This window comes from Trachurus trachurus (assembly GCF_905171665.1).
Source record: "Trachurus trachurus genome assembly, chromosome: 20".
NCBI classification, from domain to species: Eukaryota; Metazoa; Chordata; class Actinopteri; order Carangiformes; family Carangidae; genus Trachurus; species Trachurus trachurus.
The window spans coordinates 20,636,062-20,654,179 of record NC_139911.1 but is presented as its reverse complement, the minus strand read 5'-3'; the positions used below and the strand labels follow the sequence as shown (position 1 = coordinate 20,654,179).

Sequence of the window (18,118 nt, the reverse complement as noted above, 5' to 3'; positions counted from 1 at the left end):
AGTAAATAGTTTAGTTGCACACACAGTTGAGTGTGCTACAGCCTGAAAACAACACAGTGAAGCAGCACAGTAAAAAAAAAAAAAGAGAGAGAGAAAAAAAAAACTAAAACTAAATCATACATGTTTCTAACTATGATGTTATACAAGATTAAATTACATGAGCCATTTAGGGTCTGCAATGATTTCTTTATGGCCTCAGGCAAAGAGACGGGTGTGTCAAGCAGGGCTGGATTAACCTGCTATTAGGCCCCAAAACTGGACTGCTGGTCCACTTAACCAAGCCAAACAAATGATGTGCATAGTTTTTCTGTCTTTGAGTAGCCTATCTCTTCACTGCTATTCTATGACCTCATTTGCTTATGAATAGGTTCAGTAGAAAGTAATGAAAACATTGCTTTGCAGCCGGAGGTATTACCAGCAGTCCTCCCTTTTGTTTCAGATTGTTTCTTTATTAAAATCGTATTTATTTACACTGGGTGTAAAATAACAATATCAGACTATTGAACATGTGGATGAGTCATTTGGACGTGAGGCTCTTTCTGTGCAACAGGCTGTTTGCACATGTCTGGCAGGAGGGCTGTTTGGGGTCCTGGATACACTGAAGGATCATCAAGGTCCTGTTAAAAAAACATAGTTGATATTACTCCAGGGTAGTTCCATCAGGAAGTTCACTACAAACACCACCATCAATATTCTCATCCTATCTGTCCACCTGTTGGTCCAGTTATAAATGTCTTTCAGTAAGACGTCAAGAGATGGATGGTCCTCCTAAGAACAAGAGCATCAGATCACGATTTCTCCCTAAACATGTCATTGTTGGATGTCACCTACTGCTCATTGTCTGTGCAGGTCCAGCGGAAACCTCTGGACTGGAGGATTTGGATCAGGTCTACAATGGATCCGTGACTACATGATTCACTGTACAGGTGAAAAACAACAAGTTCGAACACAAACTGTGAACATGAGTTCTTTTTATGGAGACAGCTTTGTGGTAACTCACTGAGGGATTTTTCACAACCTGGCAACATGAATGTTCACATTAAAGCAGAAGTAAGAGATATTTTTGTGTCAATATAAGTCTTAAATAGTTATATCTTCCGACAGCAATCACTTATATAGAGTGTTTGGACCGAAACACGGGTCTGTCAGTCACTCTGCTCTGCTCTGAGCCGAGGAGAAAACTTTTCTCGTATCCTACAAGTTTTATCCAATGAGGAGAGAGAACAGCATGAAGGGCTGTGTGTGCAGCCAAGGGACGCCGTGAATGTGGTGACGTATATAGGGACGAGGACCAATAGATCCATGACGAGGGCGGGGGCTGCTAACTCCGTCGGCTGACAAGACGTTATGGTGCGTTCAAGGCAGCCCGTAACTCGTGTTTTTCCGACCTGTGAAGTCGTACCAGTTCGATCTGGTACGAGTTCACGGGTCGGAAGTTACGAGTGGCCTTTATAGTGACTTTCACAGGTAAAACAGGTCGGAGAAACACGAGTGGGTTGCCTGGAACGCTACAAAGTCGTAAGTCGTGACTTGAAGCTGTAATTTACGGTTTCAAAAGCCTGCCTGGAACGCAGCATTAGCCAAAACGACCGGATCGCTTACTTCTGCTTTAATGAATAGCTTTTAACTTATCTATCCATTTGTAATATAAATCAATAATCATTAATTCATCATTCACTTTAACAATATTGGATATGACTGTGAGGTACAGTACTAGAAAATGTATTTATCCTCACATATATGGTCCATCTAGATTGGTCACCACCTTAATGTTGACATAATTCACCCTTTGTGGATTCAGGCTGTCCAGTTCAACACTCCCAAACATGCTGTGAGATTAAATAAAAAAAAGAGATGATTTTATTACTCACTCCACAAACACTTACGCAACATATTTGCTCCATTCATTCAGAATTTTAATCGTATTTTACATTTACCTTCTCTTATTGAAGGCGTTGACAATAGATCCATTCAGTAACACAGTGATGTTGCCACATGCCATTTCTGCAAACTAACAAACAAACGAGGAAATTCACAAGGGAACAACATTCCACTTCTGGTTTTGGAACAGTATGTTGCATGCAAATGATGAATGGAATGAACACAGATAGTAGGGTAGACAGGGGTAAATGATTGTCCTGCATGTTTGCACATTAAACTCACATTTTGAGAGGCTTGCCTCCACAGGGAATACACCGGGTGGTTTCTGCATGCTGACCACTCCGGACAGGAGCTGAAATCAAAACCTGTGTATCAAATTCACAGCTATCGGTTAAAAGTGACACAGAGATACCAAAAAAAAAAATGTGTTTGGGTGATTGTATCATAGGATAACATGCAGGTTAATCTCGCTTCACTACGACTACGACAGTGATGAAAGATTTGAAAGGCCAAATAAAACACTGGGAGCACAGCTGCAATGCGGCTTCCTGAGGGATTATGTTTTCCTTGTAATACTGCTGCTATTGAGGGAAATTTACCATAAGAATACATAAATAACAGCAAAATACATACACAGAATAGGCCCCCTTAACACCCACTTGTTAGTTGTGTTGCTTCTAATGCATGCTGGGTTTTAGGAGGTTAAATCAAGGAATTACACAACTAAACTTGCTTTCTTCATGAGAGTTTGATCACTATGAAGTTGAAGCCAACAGCTGGTTAGCTTAGCTTAGCATAAAGACTCAAAACGGGGTCATTCCTATGTTCCCACAGCCCTATGCACATTTCTAACTTTTGTTGTCACTGAAAATTAGGCCCTATGTTCCCACAGCCCTTTGGTCCCACCATTGGTTGGGTTTAGGCAATGAAGAAAGGAGTTGGTTAAGTTTAGTAAAAAGACCAGGTAGAGGCTAGACAGGCCAGATAGATAGAGTCCAGATAGGTAGAGAGAGTCCAGTGAGAACATAGGGCTGAGGGAACATGGCTGTGGGAACATAGGCACGCTCCCACTGAAAACAAGGTCAAACAGCTAGCCTGGCTCAAACTTAATGTAACAGTAGCCTATCCATCATTTGTTTGGTTTTGAATCTTTTGTAAAAACCTACAAATAAAGTTACAGAAAAAGTTATATCATATGTTCCAAATTTGCAGTTTAGGACCGTTCAAAGTGGTCACAATATATGTGTTTTACCTGTGTCTTCGTCTTGTCCACACCAGATAAGGTCATTAAACATGAAGCCGACCAGTGTGTCTTCCAGTGTCCAGAAGTTACCAACAACAGCTGCATAGCTGTGCATCAGGGTCCTGGTTTTACTCCAGAAGAGAAACTAATCAGGAGGAAGGGAAACCAATGTCAAACATTTAATAAGGTATCAATTAAAAAGCAATATCCTACGTCTAATTTCAAAATTGGAATCTCAGTCTTACTCACCCTATCACACGGCCATGTTTGTGGCATTGCATAAAACATAGGATGATAATTCTCCACCGTCACGTTACAAGAAGACTGACACACAACCGCTTCCTCAAACTCCCTCCAGATCTCCTCACAGTCATACCTACACATTCAGATAAAAAAGTTTTATGTGATACACTATTTAGTTTTTAAAAACTCAAATATTCCAAATATAGACCACAACATCTTTGGATTTTGGACTACATAATATCTATAGATATCTCACTTTGCTCAGAGAAAGTGGGATGTGTAATTAAAAAAAAAAAAAAATCTGACATGTTACACCAGCGTTTAATTAATTAATTGGGAAAATATTCAGTAATAACATTAATTATAAGATGCAATCCTAAAAACTGGATGTATGCAGGGCGAGAGTCATATAGCCATCAAAGTCCTTATATTTCTGGGTTGAAGAAGGCCTAAAGGAAACAAATGAGGATTTTCTGTATTTGAAAACGCAGACACCTGTGACACAACAAAAGTCATAAAATGTATTATAATATATGTGAAATATGATGTGAAGTCTTTCCGAAATAAATTTATATGCAAATACTGCTGGTTATAGCTCAAGTTATGTAAAAATAAGTTACAAATTCCCATGAAATAAAACATCTTTTCAAGTCGTTCTTTATAAAGAAGCACATGAAAGAAAAATCACATCAAAGCAAATGTTACAGCCTGTCATGTGCACTTCAACACTGGCCTCATAATGAGCTGCTGGTTCCAGTCCAAATTCTTTTGCTTTGGACATTAGCAGGGAAATCATGTCTTTCAAATCTTCGAAGTCACTGGTGTTAAAGTCAAAGTCAGATTGTGAAGTCTCATCTAAGGCCGTCAAACTTGCACGACTGGTAAACGTTGTGACATGAGAAAGAATCGCTGCACTGCACTTTACCTTAGACTGGGGTCAACTAGAGTGATGTAATTGTAACACCTTCCAACCACAATGTGTTTGATGTTGGGGGTTGTCCCGAGCTGTGCTTTCAATTGACTGGGGCAGAGCAGCAGCATAATAAACCCTTTGAAACGGACACAAAGGCACAATAGAGAAGTCATTATCTTTCACATTTGGGAGGAGAATATCAAAAGAAAGATAAAGAAAGATCAGAAAAAAATTCAAGGATGTCAGGAGGAATTACTTACATATCGTCACGTTGATCATTACAAAGGCTGCAGATGTTTTAGAGGAAGTGAATGTTGTGAGACCCCGGACCACGCAATCGCTCCTCAATGAAGATGCAAGATGTTTGTACATGCTTTAATCTTTCTTAGAGTTGATCACCAAAAAAAAAAGAAAAAAGAAAAACAAATATAAATGTCATGAATTTGACTCCAAGCCAGCAGGTACTTTCCAGGGTGTGCCTAAGGTGTGTGTGTGTGTTTTCAATTGAGACCAAAATCCTGCCAAACTTGGCATTCCTTTAAACACCTACAACAGAGTAGGTTGTAAATACCTACAGAGAAACCAACAACGGGGGTAGACATTTGTTGAGTAACACATCTGTTGGATTGTGTTATTGTCTGAGAAAGTTAGAAGGGCGTGTAGGTATTGAAGTAACCAGAGTCATAAAGTGGGGTATAAGAAGGGACTGCAATCTCTGTTTTGGGGCATTACTCTGAACTGTTATCTGCTGTGTAGTTCTGTGTTCTGTTCCCTTCTCTAGAGAATAAACTTGGGTGCATGCTACCACTCCAGTGTTGTTCTTTGACTCACCACCGGCAGAATCAAGATTTCTGCGACAACCAAAAAGGTCATGGCTGAGTTTCAGACAATGCCAAAACCTCTGGCATTTAAAGGAGATTTGCAGCACATAGCCTACACAAATTCTTCACATACGGCACATGCAATTGTTAAATGTTAAGTGACACATGCTCAGTCTGTAATTGCGTTAACTTATAACAAAAAGTAAAAGCTCACCTATCCACTTGCAAAAGGTTATAGTGCAACAGATATCTCCATGGCTGTGGTGTGAAATGTTTTCTGCCCAGAACTTGAGTCCTGTTGTGGTGTGATGCGATGTGGACTCTCCTCGCAAGGCTAATGGTTGACATGGCCGAGAGAGGCCGATCTTCATAGGTTGACGAGCAGAGCTCCTCACCAACCCGCAGAGAATTTCTTAAAGGACAGATGAGATGTTTTCCCCTGCCTCCTGCTGCAGCTAATAGATCCACATGACTCCAATTAGGAAGCCCTTATCCACACAGAGGAGGTGCTGTTCCCTGAGACATAGCGCCATGAGCTGGGGGAAGAAATCTAAATCGATGCCTGGACACTGTCCATTATGACAATGTCTTAAAATGAGCTTGCAGTAATATTCTGAGGACAGAAGATGTAATTTAAATGAGGAAGTAACGATGCAACTGGCAATAAAAATATGAATTGTATCAGATCAAAACAATAGTGAACTATATAAAATATGATATCTTCTATCTACTGTTTTTCATTGGTCCTCAATTTGTTGGTTAATCCTTGTAATAACTACAACCACCACACGGTGTTGCTAAACTGCATTTTGGGTGAAGAAGCACCAGCAACATCACAGAGTAACACAATTGAATTGCAACATCAAAGTCAGTTATTTCTCACAGGTCAATGCAATACTGAAATAATCTGAAACCACTGGATTGGCCACTGGTTGGGCAACACATTTTTCTTTCCTTCTTGCTATTTAACTTTGGTCTTTTTATTACTCTGACATTACTCTAGTCTACATTTGTCAAAAATACCTCAACAAATAAAGGATGGATTGCCATGTGATTCCTAGAGACAAAACATCCTGAGCTTGGATACATTGCACTTGTCCTATACATCCAGTACACATCAGTGTGTTAACATGCTAATCAGATTGTTAGAAAATAAGATGTTGAACATTCTAAATGACAATTGCTGTGGGTGGTAGCAGGCTGATTGTACAGCTGATGAAACCAGTCTCACATGTTAACATCGATTTTGGGTGGGTGGGGGGTAAAAAGAAATTATGAAATGACATATTGCATCATGAACAATTTGCCAATGTGTCGTGTTGCAATTAACTGTCAAAAGAAGGTATTAGTAGGTGTTTGGTGAGTTGTTGGTGTTTGCTGCTTTTTTCTTTTAAACTTGTGTTTTGAGTTAATATGTGTAAACATCCATAAAAGAATTGTAGAGAATCCAAAATAGACATTAGGTAGTCTCAGTTTATTCTGTTCCACCAAATATACAGAAAATTGCTCTCAAATGACTTTCTTGTGACCGGCTAAATGTGATTCTCATTATCCTGTCTTGTCTTGAATCATTAAAACAAAAGATCGCTCTAAGATGGAGGAATTACATTTAATGTTTGCCTAACTGTTGCCAGACATCTCATTAACTGCGTGAAGAAAATGATTTTGAATTTCTGCCACCTCTTAATGAGATTAAGGCCGGTCGAGGTGAAATCTGTGAGATGGTATGGATGAGATTGTGCCCCTGTGTCCTTAAAGCTAATTGCACTGTTAGCACTCTGCACAGGAGAGCAAGAGAGGGCTGCACAAGCTTATTGACAGAGAAAGCTGTGAGGTTAAGTGGCTGCGTATAAGCTCAGAGATAAGGCTGCTGAACAAAGCCAAAATACTGAAGCAGAAGCTGGAGACAGCAAATTTAAATGTACTGATTTCACACAAAAGCTATATTGACAAAGTAAATTATGCATATAAGCTGTCTTCCTGTTTACACCTAACTTCCTTATATAATGTACGGTATGTGGAGTCCTTTTTCTGAAAAGGCAGAACCAACATAATGTATTTTGAGGAACTCACATCAAAGGAAGCCTATTCATACTGCAGCCTACATACATATACATATTTTTCTTTCTCCCAGGATTTGGTCATATTATACCGGCAAAATCAAGTTTTGCAAATCTGAAGGAATATAGGCTAGTTTTCCTATTTGTCAAAGCATTTCTGTTAACACGGACATTACTAACTATTTCACTTAATGTTATCTTAAAGAAGAAGTAAAACACAGACCTGTGTAAAACTGTTGAAACATCTGAAGAGGTAGTGTGTAATAATTGTACAGAAATCAAAAGCATTTTTGTTAGATGACACAATTTGTCATCGATCTCACCATAGCAGATTAGCAGCTTTGGTTTGTCCTTGGTTATGAACACACTTTTACCTACCATGGAGCCTTTCTCTCTTCAGTTCCTACACTTTTGTTTATAACTGCAACTGAAAAAAATGGAAAAAGTTGCCAAAGGTGTGGTATTTTATGACAGCTACAGCCACAACAAAATAATGTATAAAATGCTGAAACAAAACCAGTCTAACCAGCAAATGTTTTGGATTTTACTTGCCTTGAATGATCTAAGATATAGCCTACTGTATTACGACCGCACCCATAGTCTTAAATTATGCAATTGGACAAAAAGGAATCTGCATTCAGCTTTATTTCACTCAGTGGGAGGTTTTGGCATGGACTTCACTTTTTCATTTCAACTCAAAATTAAAACAGTTGCTTGTGGGACTTAAAACCTCTGCACAACAGCATGTTAAACATCTATTCACAACAGGCAGCCAACAATACCATATTCTGTTGCTGCTGCCACCTTCAGGACTAAAGAGAGTTTGACTGTTCATCACATAGGCTACACTTTATAAACCATGGCCCATCCATATCTTCCTTGTGTACATTTTTAGTTAACATTCACCATGGATAGGTCTAATTGTTTACTAAAAATACCATAAAAAATAAATGAATGTAATCGATCAGAATTTATGAAGAATGTTTTTTTTTTTTTTTTTTTAATTAACTAGGGTGAAACCACCAGTGAAGTCAATTGAAAAGTTTAAGAAAACTCTGCCACCTCCAGCTCCCCTTATATAAAACTGATGAAGTGCTGACCCGCCTGCTCAGTCATGGCTCTGCCCATCTGTATAAAAGGTTCTGCCTGAAAAAGTACTAGACACGGTGCTTTCATACCAGACAGCTCTTCTAGCCAATGAGAGCAGCGACTTCACTGTGACTGACAGAAGTCGACCAATGAGAGTGAGCGCTACTTTTAGCCCCGCCCTCTCATGGTGAAGGCAACACTGAGAGAAGTCAGTTTGTTTGGAGGTGGGTGTGTTAGCATTAGCCCATTGAAACTGCCTTGGGTTTGCAGGTCTTTATACTTTTATTGATAACGTGTTCATGTGTCATTACAGAGCAGCCTGGCAAAACCGCTAATGTTGTGTCAGTAGTCTTGGTTGTCTTCAAGCTCCGACTCCATTTATTGCAGCTTTTCCCCTGCAGAAGCTAACTAGCACAGGGAGCTAACTTAACTTAGCTTGACAGCTATTACGTTATTCGCGCCGTTTGCAGTTGCATTTCTTCATTATTGAGCCTCGTTTTCCCAACAGTAGCTCACCGCCTGTGTATAAAACAACTTTTAAAACGTTGCTTCAAACTGTTAATGTTGACACTGCCTTCAAAGTACTTACTGTATGTTAACAGGTCCCTATCTGTGACTACTCCTGCTCCTCTTGTATATCAACATGAGTGACCCTTGGAAAGAGTGTATGGACCACTGTCTGGAGGTCACTAAAAAGGCTGGAGAGGTGAGGAACCACTAACAAACTGTTTTTGTATCTGTTTAAAAAGAATCTATTTAATCTTTGGTCAGTTGTGTTGTTTGTGTGCATAATCTGTTTAGCTAGATAGACAAAATGCCACTACAGTGCTGCCACATAACTAGTCAGTCAACTGATGTACAATAACACAGTGACTTCACCTTTGTAAAGCTTTAAATGGAGAGTCTGACTGTTTCCTCATGACATGTTTTGAGGGCTTGTACTTGTTGATTTTTCTGGGTTGAGGTTGTGTTAAATGTTCTGAACAAGCCCCGGTGATGCAAGCATTGTCTATTTTCTGTTTGCTTCATAACGCATTAAAAATGAATATTCCTCTATGTTTTCAACCAGGTCCATCTACTTAACATGTGTACATTATAGTGATGAGTTTGTGATCTAACAGAACATTTTTTTCTTCTGAATGCATAGAGGATTCAGTTTTCTTTCTTTGTATGATATTCTGAGACAATTTCATTAGGGTGCATTTTATGTTCAGTTTCAGAGTGATAGGCTCTGTTTTTTTTTGTATCAAACAGGATTCAAAGCTGACATGTAATAATCTCTGACCTAGCCACTAATATGGAACTGTAGCTATAGCCAGTCATCCAAAAAACCCTGCTGAGTTTGTTTTTGTAATCCTGCTAGATGGTCCGTGAAGCGCTCCAAAAGGAGATTGCCGTCATGCAGAAGAGCTCACCAGTTGACCTGGTGACCGAGACAGACCAGAAAGTGGAGCAGCTTATTATATCCTCCATCAAGGAAAAGTACCCCACACACAGGTACTGACAGACATGAGAGACATGCTGTATGCTCTGACATTGTAGGTTAGTAATGGAAGAGCCTTGAGTTTATCAAAGACTTTCTGTACATTTTATTCATTCTCTCAAAGTTTTTAAAGCAGAAGTGAGTGATCCGGTCGTTTTCGCTAATGCTGCGTTCCAGGCAGGCTTTTGAAATCGTAAATTACAGCTTCAAGTCACAACTTCCGACTTTGTAGCGTTCCAGGCAACCCACTCGTGTTTTTCCCCTGTTTTACCGGTGAAAGTCACTATAACGGCCACTCGTAACTTCCGACCGGTGAACTCGTACCAGATCGAACTGGTACCACTTCACGGTCGGAAAAATACGAGTTTCCTTGAACGCACCATAACAGTCCTCGTCGCTACGTCACCACATTCACGCCGTTCCTTGGCTGCACACACAGCCCTGCATGCCGTTCTCTCTCCTCATTGGATAAAAACTGTAGGATACGATAAATGTTTTCTCTTCGGCTCAGAGCAGAGCAGAGGGACTGAGAGACCCGTGTTTCAGTCCAAACACTCTATGTAAGTGATTGCTGTCGGAAGATATAACTATTTAAGAGTTATATTAACACAAATATATCACTCACTTCTGCTTTAAGTAGAAAATTTTTACTTGTTTAGTTTCACTTTTCATGCTGTTCAGGCTTAATATCTGTCCAGGTGACAGATTTATATCAAATTGATGTATTATCAAACATTAAGAGGTTAAACCACATCTTTGATTACAAAAAACAAATAAAAATATATTTTATTATTAGGTTACCAAATGCCCATGATATGTTGGATTGTAAACATTTACTTATTAAAGGGATACTTCACCCAAAATCGATAATTCACCAATTTTATACTCACCGTCATGCTAAGGAAGGACTCTGTTGATGTTTGTGCGCATGCGCAAGATCGCAGCAAATCTCGCGCATGCACACACACATCAACAGAGCCTGTTTCATAGTGTGTGTTTTGGACGATTCAAAAGTGAGCACTATCCGTCGCCATTATATGGAAATTCGTTGCCAGCCGGACCCCCGCTGGAACTCCAAAAGAGTTTTGATGACTCTGAAAGTTGGTGAATTATCAATTTTGGGTGAAGTATCCCTTGAAGTGAATCGTTAATTTGTAATTGTTTGTACTGTAATGTACTCTTATTAAATACAGTGTGGAAATACTGGAACCAGCCCGTCAAATGTTCAGGTTTAGTGTATTTGCAGGATGTAAGTTATCGCAGGACAGAGAGATATACTGTAGAACATCAGGCTTTTTAATTCTTAGATGATCTGCCAGACAATGAATTTTCCTTTGGGGATTAATAAAGTAATTCTTATCTTATTGTATCTTATCTTACAGGATGCTCAAAAATTACAAAAAAAATGCTGCTTATGTGACCTCATGCTGGATACAGCCTTGCATCCAGGCAATTGGAAACTGAACTTAAAATAATGTTATGCGTTATGGACTACTAGAGAAGGACTTTGTCTGGTGCAGTGGGTTCAATAACTTTATCAGTTGTAACTGTGACTAAAAACGCCAATTTTTCTCTTTTTGTGTTGTGTGACTTTTTAGCTTCATAGGTGAGGAGTCGGTAGCCGCAGGTGCACCAAGTATCCTGACTGACAATCCCACATGGATCATCGACCCCATCGATGGTACCACCAACTTTGTTCACAGGTGCTTCTTAAATACTGTATGAACCACAGAGAAAGTCAATACTGATACTGCACTGGATCAGTTTTTATCTTTGTCGCTCCTTAACTATTTTTATCTTTTAATTAGGTTCTTTCTTGCCTTGTCCTTTCTGACTGGGATAATTAGACAACGTAGATGAAACCGAACTGATAATAGAAACTGATTCCTCTGAGCTTTAACCTACAGGGAGTTCATTAAATGAATGTTATATATTGTAAATTTCCTTTGTGCAGGTTCCCGTTTGTGTCCATATCAATTGGCTTCACTGTGAAGAAAGAGGTAGGCTTTTTTTTCCTTTTGTGATTATAAGTAAATGACACCGTGACGTCTTTATAATTATAAGAACCTTTAACATAGCAATTGAATTCCTGATCAGTGGTAGAGCAGTTTTCTCTATTTACATGGCTGTTGTTCTATTCTTGGCTCTCCTCCCACACTGCATTAATCACTGCTGTTTTCTGCCTCTGCTTCTTTGTCTCAGATAGAGTTTGGGGTTGTTTACAGCTGCATCGAAGACAAAATGTACACGGCGCAGAAAGGGAAAGGGGCATTCTGCAACGGGGCCCCCATCAAAGTGTCCGGACAAGAAGGTGAACATCGATAATCACAGCAGTGCTCTGATGGGGGCGGTGCAGTTTGTCAGGAATCCACCAGGTGGAAGTAAAATCACAGCAAAGTTCACTGCTTCTAACAGCTCAACACAGTGAGAGCTCAAGAGGCAGTAGTTCTGCATTACACATTGATGTTGTGTCTGTGTTGTCTAACCTTTTGTTTCTACAGAGCAGCAAACAAGCTGTCATTTGTGGAAGAGTAACATTTTATTCTCCTTTTTTTCCATCCAAGACATTAGCCAGTCTATGGTGCTGACAGAAATGGGCTTCAAGAAGGATCCTGAGCAGTTCAAAACAATGTTGGCCAACATCAAGACCATCCTCACCATCCCTGTGCATGGGTAAATATGTATTTATGAAACAGCTGTACAGTAATTCTTTCACATCCCGGTCCTGTTTGATTCAGTGACAGCAGTAGTAACTACACCAAACACTCCCTGAGCAGCCACCTAGTCAGAAATGCAGCAGAAAAACAACAACAAGTATTTCTGAATCTCATGAAAAATTTAAACGAGAAGTCAGTAATTGGCTCTTTTTTCCGTCATAGTGTGAAGACCCACAATCTGATTTTATGCACAGACGATGTCAGTACTATTTCATATAACAGCAGGACACAGTATAACTTGTTAGCCACAGAGGAGTCGGGGGTGTCCCCTGTAAGTCTTCATTTACAACTCACTGAAGCTGCTCCTTTTTGTAGTTCATTTTGTTAAGAAATTAAAAAAATATATCCATTGATGATCTATTTATTTATTTATTTTCCTGCTTGTTTGGTCTGTTGAATGAAAAGAAATAGTGGAAAGTGGCTGTAATGGAGCCCCGTGTGACATTTCCTAATAGCTTGGTTAGTCCAACCAACAGTCTGTACCTCAGAGATATGTTGTTTCACTGTGCTTCATAAAAAAAACAAAAAAAAAACTACCCTAGTTTCCTGGTTGTTGCCAGTTGAATGCTTTTAATGTGTAGCAGCAGCAGTGCAATTTTTGTTTGCATTGTCAGTAATTGAAAACAGCTCTGGGATGAATCATGGGAGAGTGAAAGTAAACACAACGGACTGTCTTTTTTTATTAATGAGATAAAAAAATAAAATAAAAGTTTGCAACTTTGCATCATTTCCTGAGAATCCAGCACAGGGACATGAACTCTGCCACTAACTGGGTAGCTCTTGGTAGCCTAATAGCTATAGCGGATACCATATGTCAGCGGTGGCCAATGGTTCACTTCCTGGCCTAAGGGCCCTCCCACATTTCCTATTTGCATCTCTACTGTCATTACCAAATAAAGGCAAAACACAGTCAGTATGTGTTTTATACTCGAAAACAGGAACCCACAAAAGGATTATGACTTGAAAACATCACATTAAACATTTACTAAACCATCTGGTATTAGGGCTGTCACTTTTTATTCGACATTCGAATATTCGTTCGAATGTTGGGGGAAAAGTTCGTATTCGAGCAGTAATGACCTGCTCGATATGCAGGCTGCAGCAAAGATACTCTATTTACCGTCTTTGGCTGCAGTGCCCGGTGCCTGCATAGCGCCGCGGAACGTCCACCGGACGCGGAAGGGCCGCGAAGAGCCGAGAAACGGAGCCAGTTTACTTTCTGTGCCCATATTAACCGCTGGTGTGGTGTCGCGGAGTGCACCTCCGCGGCCGGCTCGCGCCGTGCAGCCTCTGGTCTATTTTGTGTGAGAGCCACGAGCAATCGTGTCAAGCTGGGCAGGACATGAAACAACGAGAGTATCCGGTCAATTTTCAAAATAAAACACTGCGACTGTGTGTGCGGCGACGGCGGCGCGCGGGGGGGGGGGGGGGGGATTTGGGGGGGCGTTGTAATATTCGAATATATCCGAACGAATTACGGGTCATTCAATATTCGTTCGAACCTCATTTTTCTAAAAACTGACAGCCCTATCTGGTATTCACGTGCAGTCAAATTCAGAGCAAATATCCTCGTCTCCGTTTGCAGAATCCGCTCCCCGGGCAGTGCAGCTGTCAACATGTGTCTGGTAGCGTGCGGCTCGGCTGATGCTTACTACCACATGGGCATCCACTGCTGGGACATGGCTGGAGGGGCGGCGATTGTTACCGAAGCCGGGGGCGTTATCATGGACATTTCAGGTGAGTCACTGGGTAAACGTGATTTTTTTCTTAAAAACTCCGCTCCTGCCAAACTTTTCAAAGACCGTTGAGTCACTGGATGAAATGATGACGGTCAGCAGGGTCACTGACTTGTGGGGAAAAATGTAATATTGCTGTATGTGATTGCTTCACACAGAACAAAGCAATGAGAACGGGCTGCACAACAGAAGTTATTAATTTCTGTGAATTATTCATGGTTACTAATTCTTGTTATTGGTTTCTTTTCTCTTTCGGCTCACACATGCTTCAGAAACACAGTCAGGGATGAGGAGAGGGAAGTGACTGGCTTTGCACTCAGAATGAGAAGAAGCAGCAGGATTTGAGAAATCAGATTTTAAGTTTGGGCACCCATGCCTGTGGCCAGAGATTTAGGATGCAGAAGAAGCTGCACTGGGCTCCACTCACGATAGTTTGCCAAGCCAAGTTGAAGCTGTACTGTTGATAGTAGTTGTGCTATTAACCTTTCTCTTGTGTTTTCGGTCACCAGTGACCCGTTTTCAGGTTTTACATGCATAAGTACCACATAAATTTGTTTATAGCATCATTACAGCATTTTTTTTCACAAAATTCTAAAATGCTCTGGTTAAAATTATGACATTTGTGGTGTTAGGATCAATTTTGACCCGGTTATAATGATAAGAACAATAATTAGAGAGTTAAAACTAAAATCACAAGTGCAAAACCAACCTTTTCATGGATAAGGAAGCCTAACGGAATGATAAATAATTGTTTTTAGTGTGCTTTACAGCTAGACTCGGGTCAAAACGGGTCAAAACGGGTCCCCTAACACCATAGACCAAGACCAAGGTTAAAAGAACAACCATACCCTCAATTTCTGCCAACCCCCGTCCCCCCAAATGTGCATCCAAAATCTACAATGACAGAGGGTGTGTAGCAAGGATTTTCTGGACACTCTGAGGTGATGTGAGGTGAAAGAGCCGTGTCCAGTCAGCAATCCCCCCACCCCGCTCCTCTCCCGATAACTGAAGGTTATTGCTGCTCTTCTCAACATCTGATTCCATTTTGTATGATATTTGACAAAACGAAAGAGACCGTGATCTCATAAATTCATTGCTCTGCTCCTTCACCAGTCTGCTTTTAGGCCCACACAAGAACAAATGCTTTTTTTTTTTTCATGTTTCATTGATTGGTCAGCGCAATTATCCCAAAAATGTCATGCCGCACAGTCTATGCTGTAATGTTTGACATAATGACTAGTATTGTTTAATTCAATCAGAGATTAGTGGTGAAGTGTAAAGTGTCCCACTCTGTGGATGTGAAAAGGTTTTTAAAAGGCTTTTGAAGTTTTAATTGGTGGGTCCTGCAGAGACACTGTAGATTCTCATTGTCTCTGCTGTTCTTTGACTGTGTGGGAACCAAATGTTGAGTCTCACTGTAACCGGATGTATTCTGTTAGGAAACAAAAAAATGTTCAAATGAGGCTATGTGCGTTTGCGTAATGATGGACATAATGAGGAAATTAGACACAAATCAGTCCTTCAGCACAGTAGCAGGAGCTGCAACTGACAGTGATTGTTTCACTGATACATTTACAAATGTCTTTCCTGTCTTCAGTTGCTTCTTCTGTCTAAACCCAAAAGTTAATTAGTTTACATTTTAGTTTAGATTATTCATTCTATAAACTGATCGTGGATAACAATTGGCTCTTTTTAGTATTTTACTTGATCATGAAGTTTGTTTTCTGGTGATCATCTAATAGATTCATCACCAGCTCCACTAGCAGGTGGCATTTTTTGACCATCCACTGCTTAAACCAAATTTTAGATGTTTAACTTTATTCCAGTAATAATTATTTTCTCTTTTCACCAGGTGGACCTTTTGATCTGATGTCTCGGCGGTTGATCGTGGCCAGCAGCAGAGCAATAGCAGAACGCATTGCTAAGGAGATAACAGAGTTTAACGTTGGCAGGGACGACTAGTAAGCTTCTACACTCTAATCTTTCAGGATACTGTCTTTGCCTTAAGAACCAAAACGGTGAACTCACCACACAAGGCCAATTGAGTGAGTTTCTTAAACATACTCACTGCTTAGACATTCAGCTCGTTCTGCTTTTGTTGTAAATCATCGTATTTCTGCACTTGACAATTCATGGATTCAGACTTCCTCTTTCATTGTGACTTATTTAGATTAGATTATCTGCCCAAACTGGAGACTGGTCCAGGTTTTGAGGGACGGGGACGGGGCAATAAGCCATTGTGTGTTAATCATAAATGTTGTATATATTATCAACGTAACCTCAAACCTTAGCTTACTGTATTGTGATCAATGCAAAATAGGGTGGCAACAAACAACACTGCACACGGTGTGTTTCCTCCATGTTGCACTCATCTGAACACATTCTTCAAATGGTAGATGATCTGCCAGACAAATAAATTTCCCTTTCTTTCATTCAAACAACTTGTAATTGTAGTTTAAAACTTTCCCACAACCGTATTATCAAAAGAAATACTGGTTTTAAATTGGGCTGAGGCCCATTAATACAATCAGTGGGACGGGATTGGTGAAAGTGCACGTGCTCTGATGACATTATCAATAGTGATGAAAGAACCTCTGTCATGATACAAACTCCATTTTACTGTCTGTTATGACAAAGCCATGTTTTATATTTATTGATACAAATTATGCAGCTATGACAAGAGCAAAGGAACTTAACAGATAATATACCTCACTTCACTTCTGCACTATTGAATTAGTTTTAACATCAGTGTAATTGGTTTGCTTAGGTTATTGTGTTTTTTTTTTAAGTGTGTGTATATCGATACATTATTGAGCTTGCACTAGAAGAGGGAAAGGTACACAAACACTGTGTACATATAACTTCTGTGTTGTCTAACTGCTCCTTAACCAAGTCCAGAGTGAAATCATGTGCAGTATGTCTAAAAGTGATTTTTGTAAGACTGTAATGAAAGCAGCAGATAATAATAAAAAAACAACAAAAAAAAACCCACCACAGACACTTCCTGCTTGTGCTCAGCCTCTCTTTGACACACCCCATATTCATCCCATTAAAGCCCTGCAGAGACATGTGTCAGCGTGCACGCACATGTCGGGCATACCCGTTCACTGACGACAGTAAATGAACAGAACTTGTGCAGAAAAAATGCTGACACCGGGTGTTCAGTTTCCTTGACTAATTATCAGACTCCTTTTCCATTAAATTTATGAAAGAACCAGGTAAAACACAGAAACACCACGCCTGTGAATGCACCAACACCTCCACATTCAGACGTTCCTCTACAATTCTGCCAGTAGAAAAAGCTGTCATGTCGGCCCCATATGTTGTCAAGCTTGATATAATCTACAATTCTCTTTAGAGAATTGTGAATCCCCCTGCATTCAATCTCCTGCGAGGCTCCTAAACATCTCAGTGACATCCCAACATCAGCCCATATCAGACAAGTGTTCAGGACATCAATAAATGTCCATATTTGCTTTGACCTAGAAAAATGAGAGACTGTCTTTTTCCCTTTTAAAGTCTATAAAGTAAAAATGTCTCTAGTGACAAACAGGAAACCAAATAAACAGAAAGCCGGAGTCTGACACTCGCACATAAAACACCAGGAAAAAAAGAAAAACAGACTGCTACCGTTGTGATTTAGTAGAGAGATAAAAGCATTCACAGCCATTACACCATGTAAAATCTCCACTGCATTCCCCCTGCCCTTTCAGTCAGCTCTGTGGATGCTGCACATGCAGCGGTGGACTGACCCCCACCCCCCTCCCCCCTCGGGCTGATGTGCTCTATGAAATAGCCCAGGGTTTTGCTCTCCGTGGACTGTTTTCTCCGTTTCCTTTTTTTCCGGCTTGTGTTTGCTGATGACTAACAAATGGTTTTAAAACACTTTACTTGAGCAAACCCAGCCCCTCCCTCCACAGAAATCAATGGCC

General features: G+C 40.2%; 2 protein-coding genes across 3 annotated transcripts; one reads left to right on the top strand and one right to left on the bottom strand.

Moving 5' to 3' along the window:
• Positions 1 to 517: 517 nt before the first annotated feature.
• LOC311003535 (ADP-ribosyl cyclase/cyclic ADP-ribose hydrolase 1-like) lies at positions 518 to 5,399 on the bottom strand (the record flags this gene model as incomplete). The annotated part of the gene is made up of 10 exons (XM_083995302.1): positions 5,316 to 5,399; positions 4,541 to 4,664; positions 4,293 to 4,416; positions 3,374 to 3,500; positions 3,134 to 3,269; positions 2,164 to 2,246; positions 1,938 to 2,011; positions 1,737 to 1,829; positions 832 to 918; positions 518 to 617 (listed from the first exon to the last, which is right to left on the bottom strand). The coding sequence occupies exons 2-10, from the start codon at positions 4,650 to 4,652 to the stop codon at positions 518 to 520; spliced, it is 936 nt and encodes a 311-aa protein (XP_083851428.1). The 5' UTR covers positions 4,653 to 4,664; positions 5,316 to 5,399.
• A 3,044-nt stretch (positions 5,400 to 8,443) lies between these two features.
• Positions 8,444 to 16,352, top strand: LOC311003844 (inositol monophosphatase 1-like). 2 transcript variants are annotated; one of them, XM_083995733.1, is made up of 9 exons: positions 8,444 to 8,474; positions 8,853 to 8,956; positions 9,614 to 9,747; positions 11,332 to 11,436; positions 11,688 to 11,733; positions 11,936 to 12,044; positions 12,298 to 12,406; positions 14,036 to 14,187; positions 16,039 to 16,352. In XM_083995733.1, exons 2-9 carry the CDS (start codon positions 8,894 to 8,896, stop codon positions 16,146 to 16,148), a joined length of 828 nt encoding a protein of 275 aa, XP_083851859.1. In that variant the 5' UTR covers positions 8,444 to 8,474; positions 8,853 to 8,893; the 3' UTR covers positions 16,149 to 16,352. The 2 variants fall into 2 exon arrangements, with proteins under 2 accessions (XP_083851859.1, XP_083851860.1); XM_083995734.1 differs by lacking the exon at positions 8,444 to 8,474 and adding an exon at positions 8,482 to 8,512.
• The last annotated feature ends 1,766 nt before the right edge of the window (positions 16,353 to 18,118 follow it).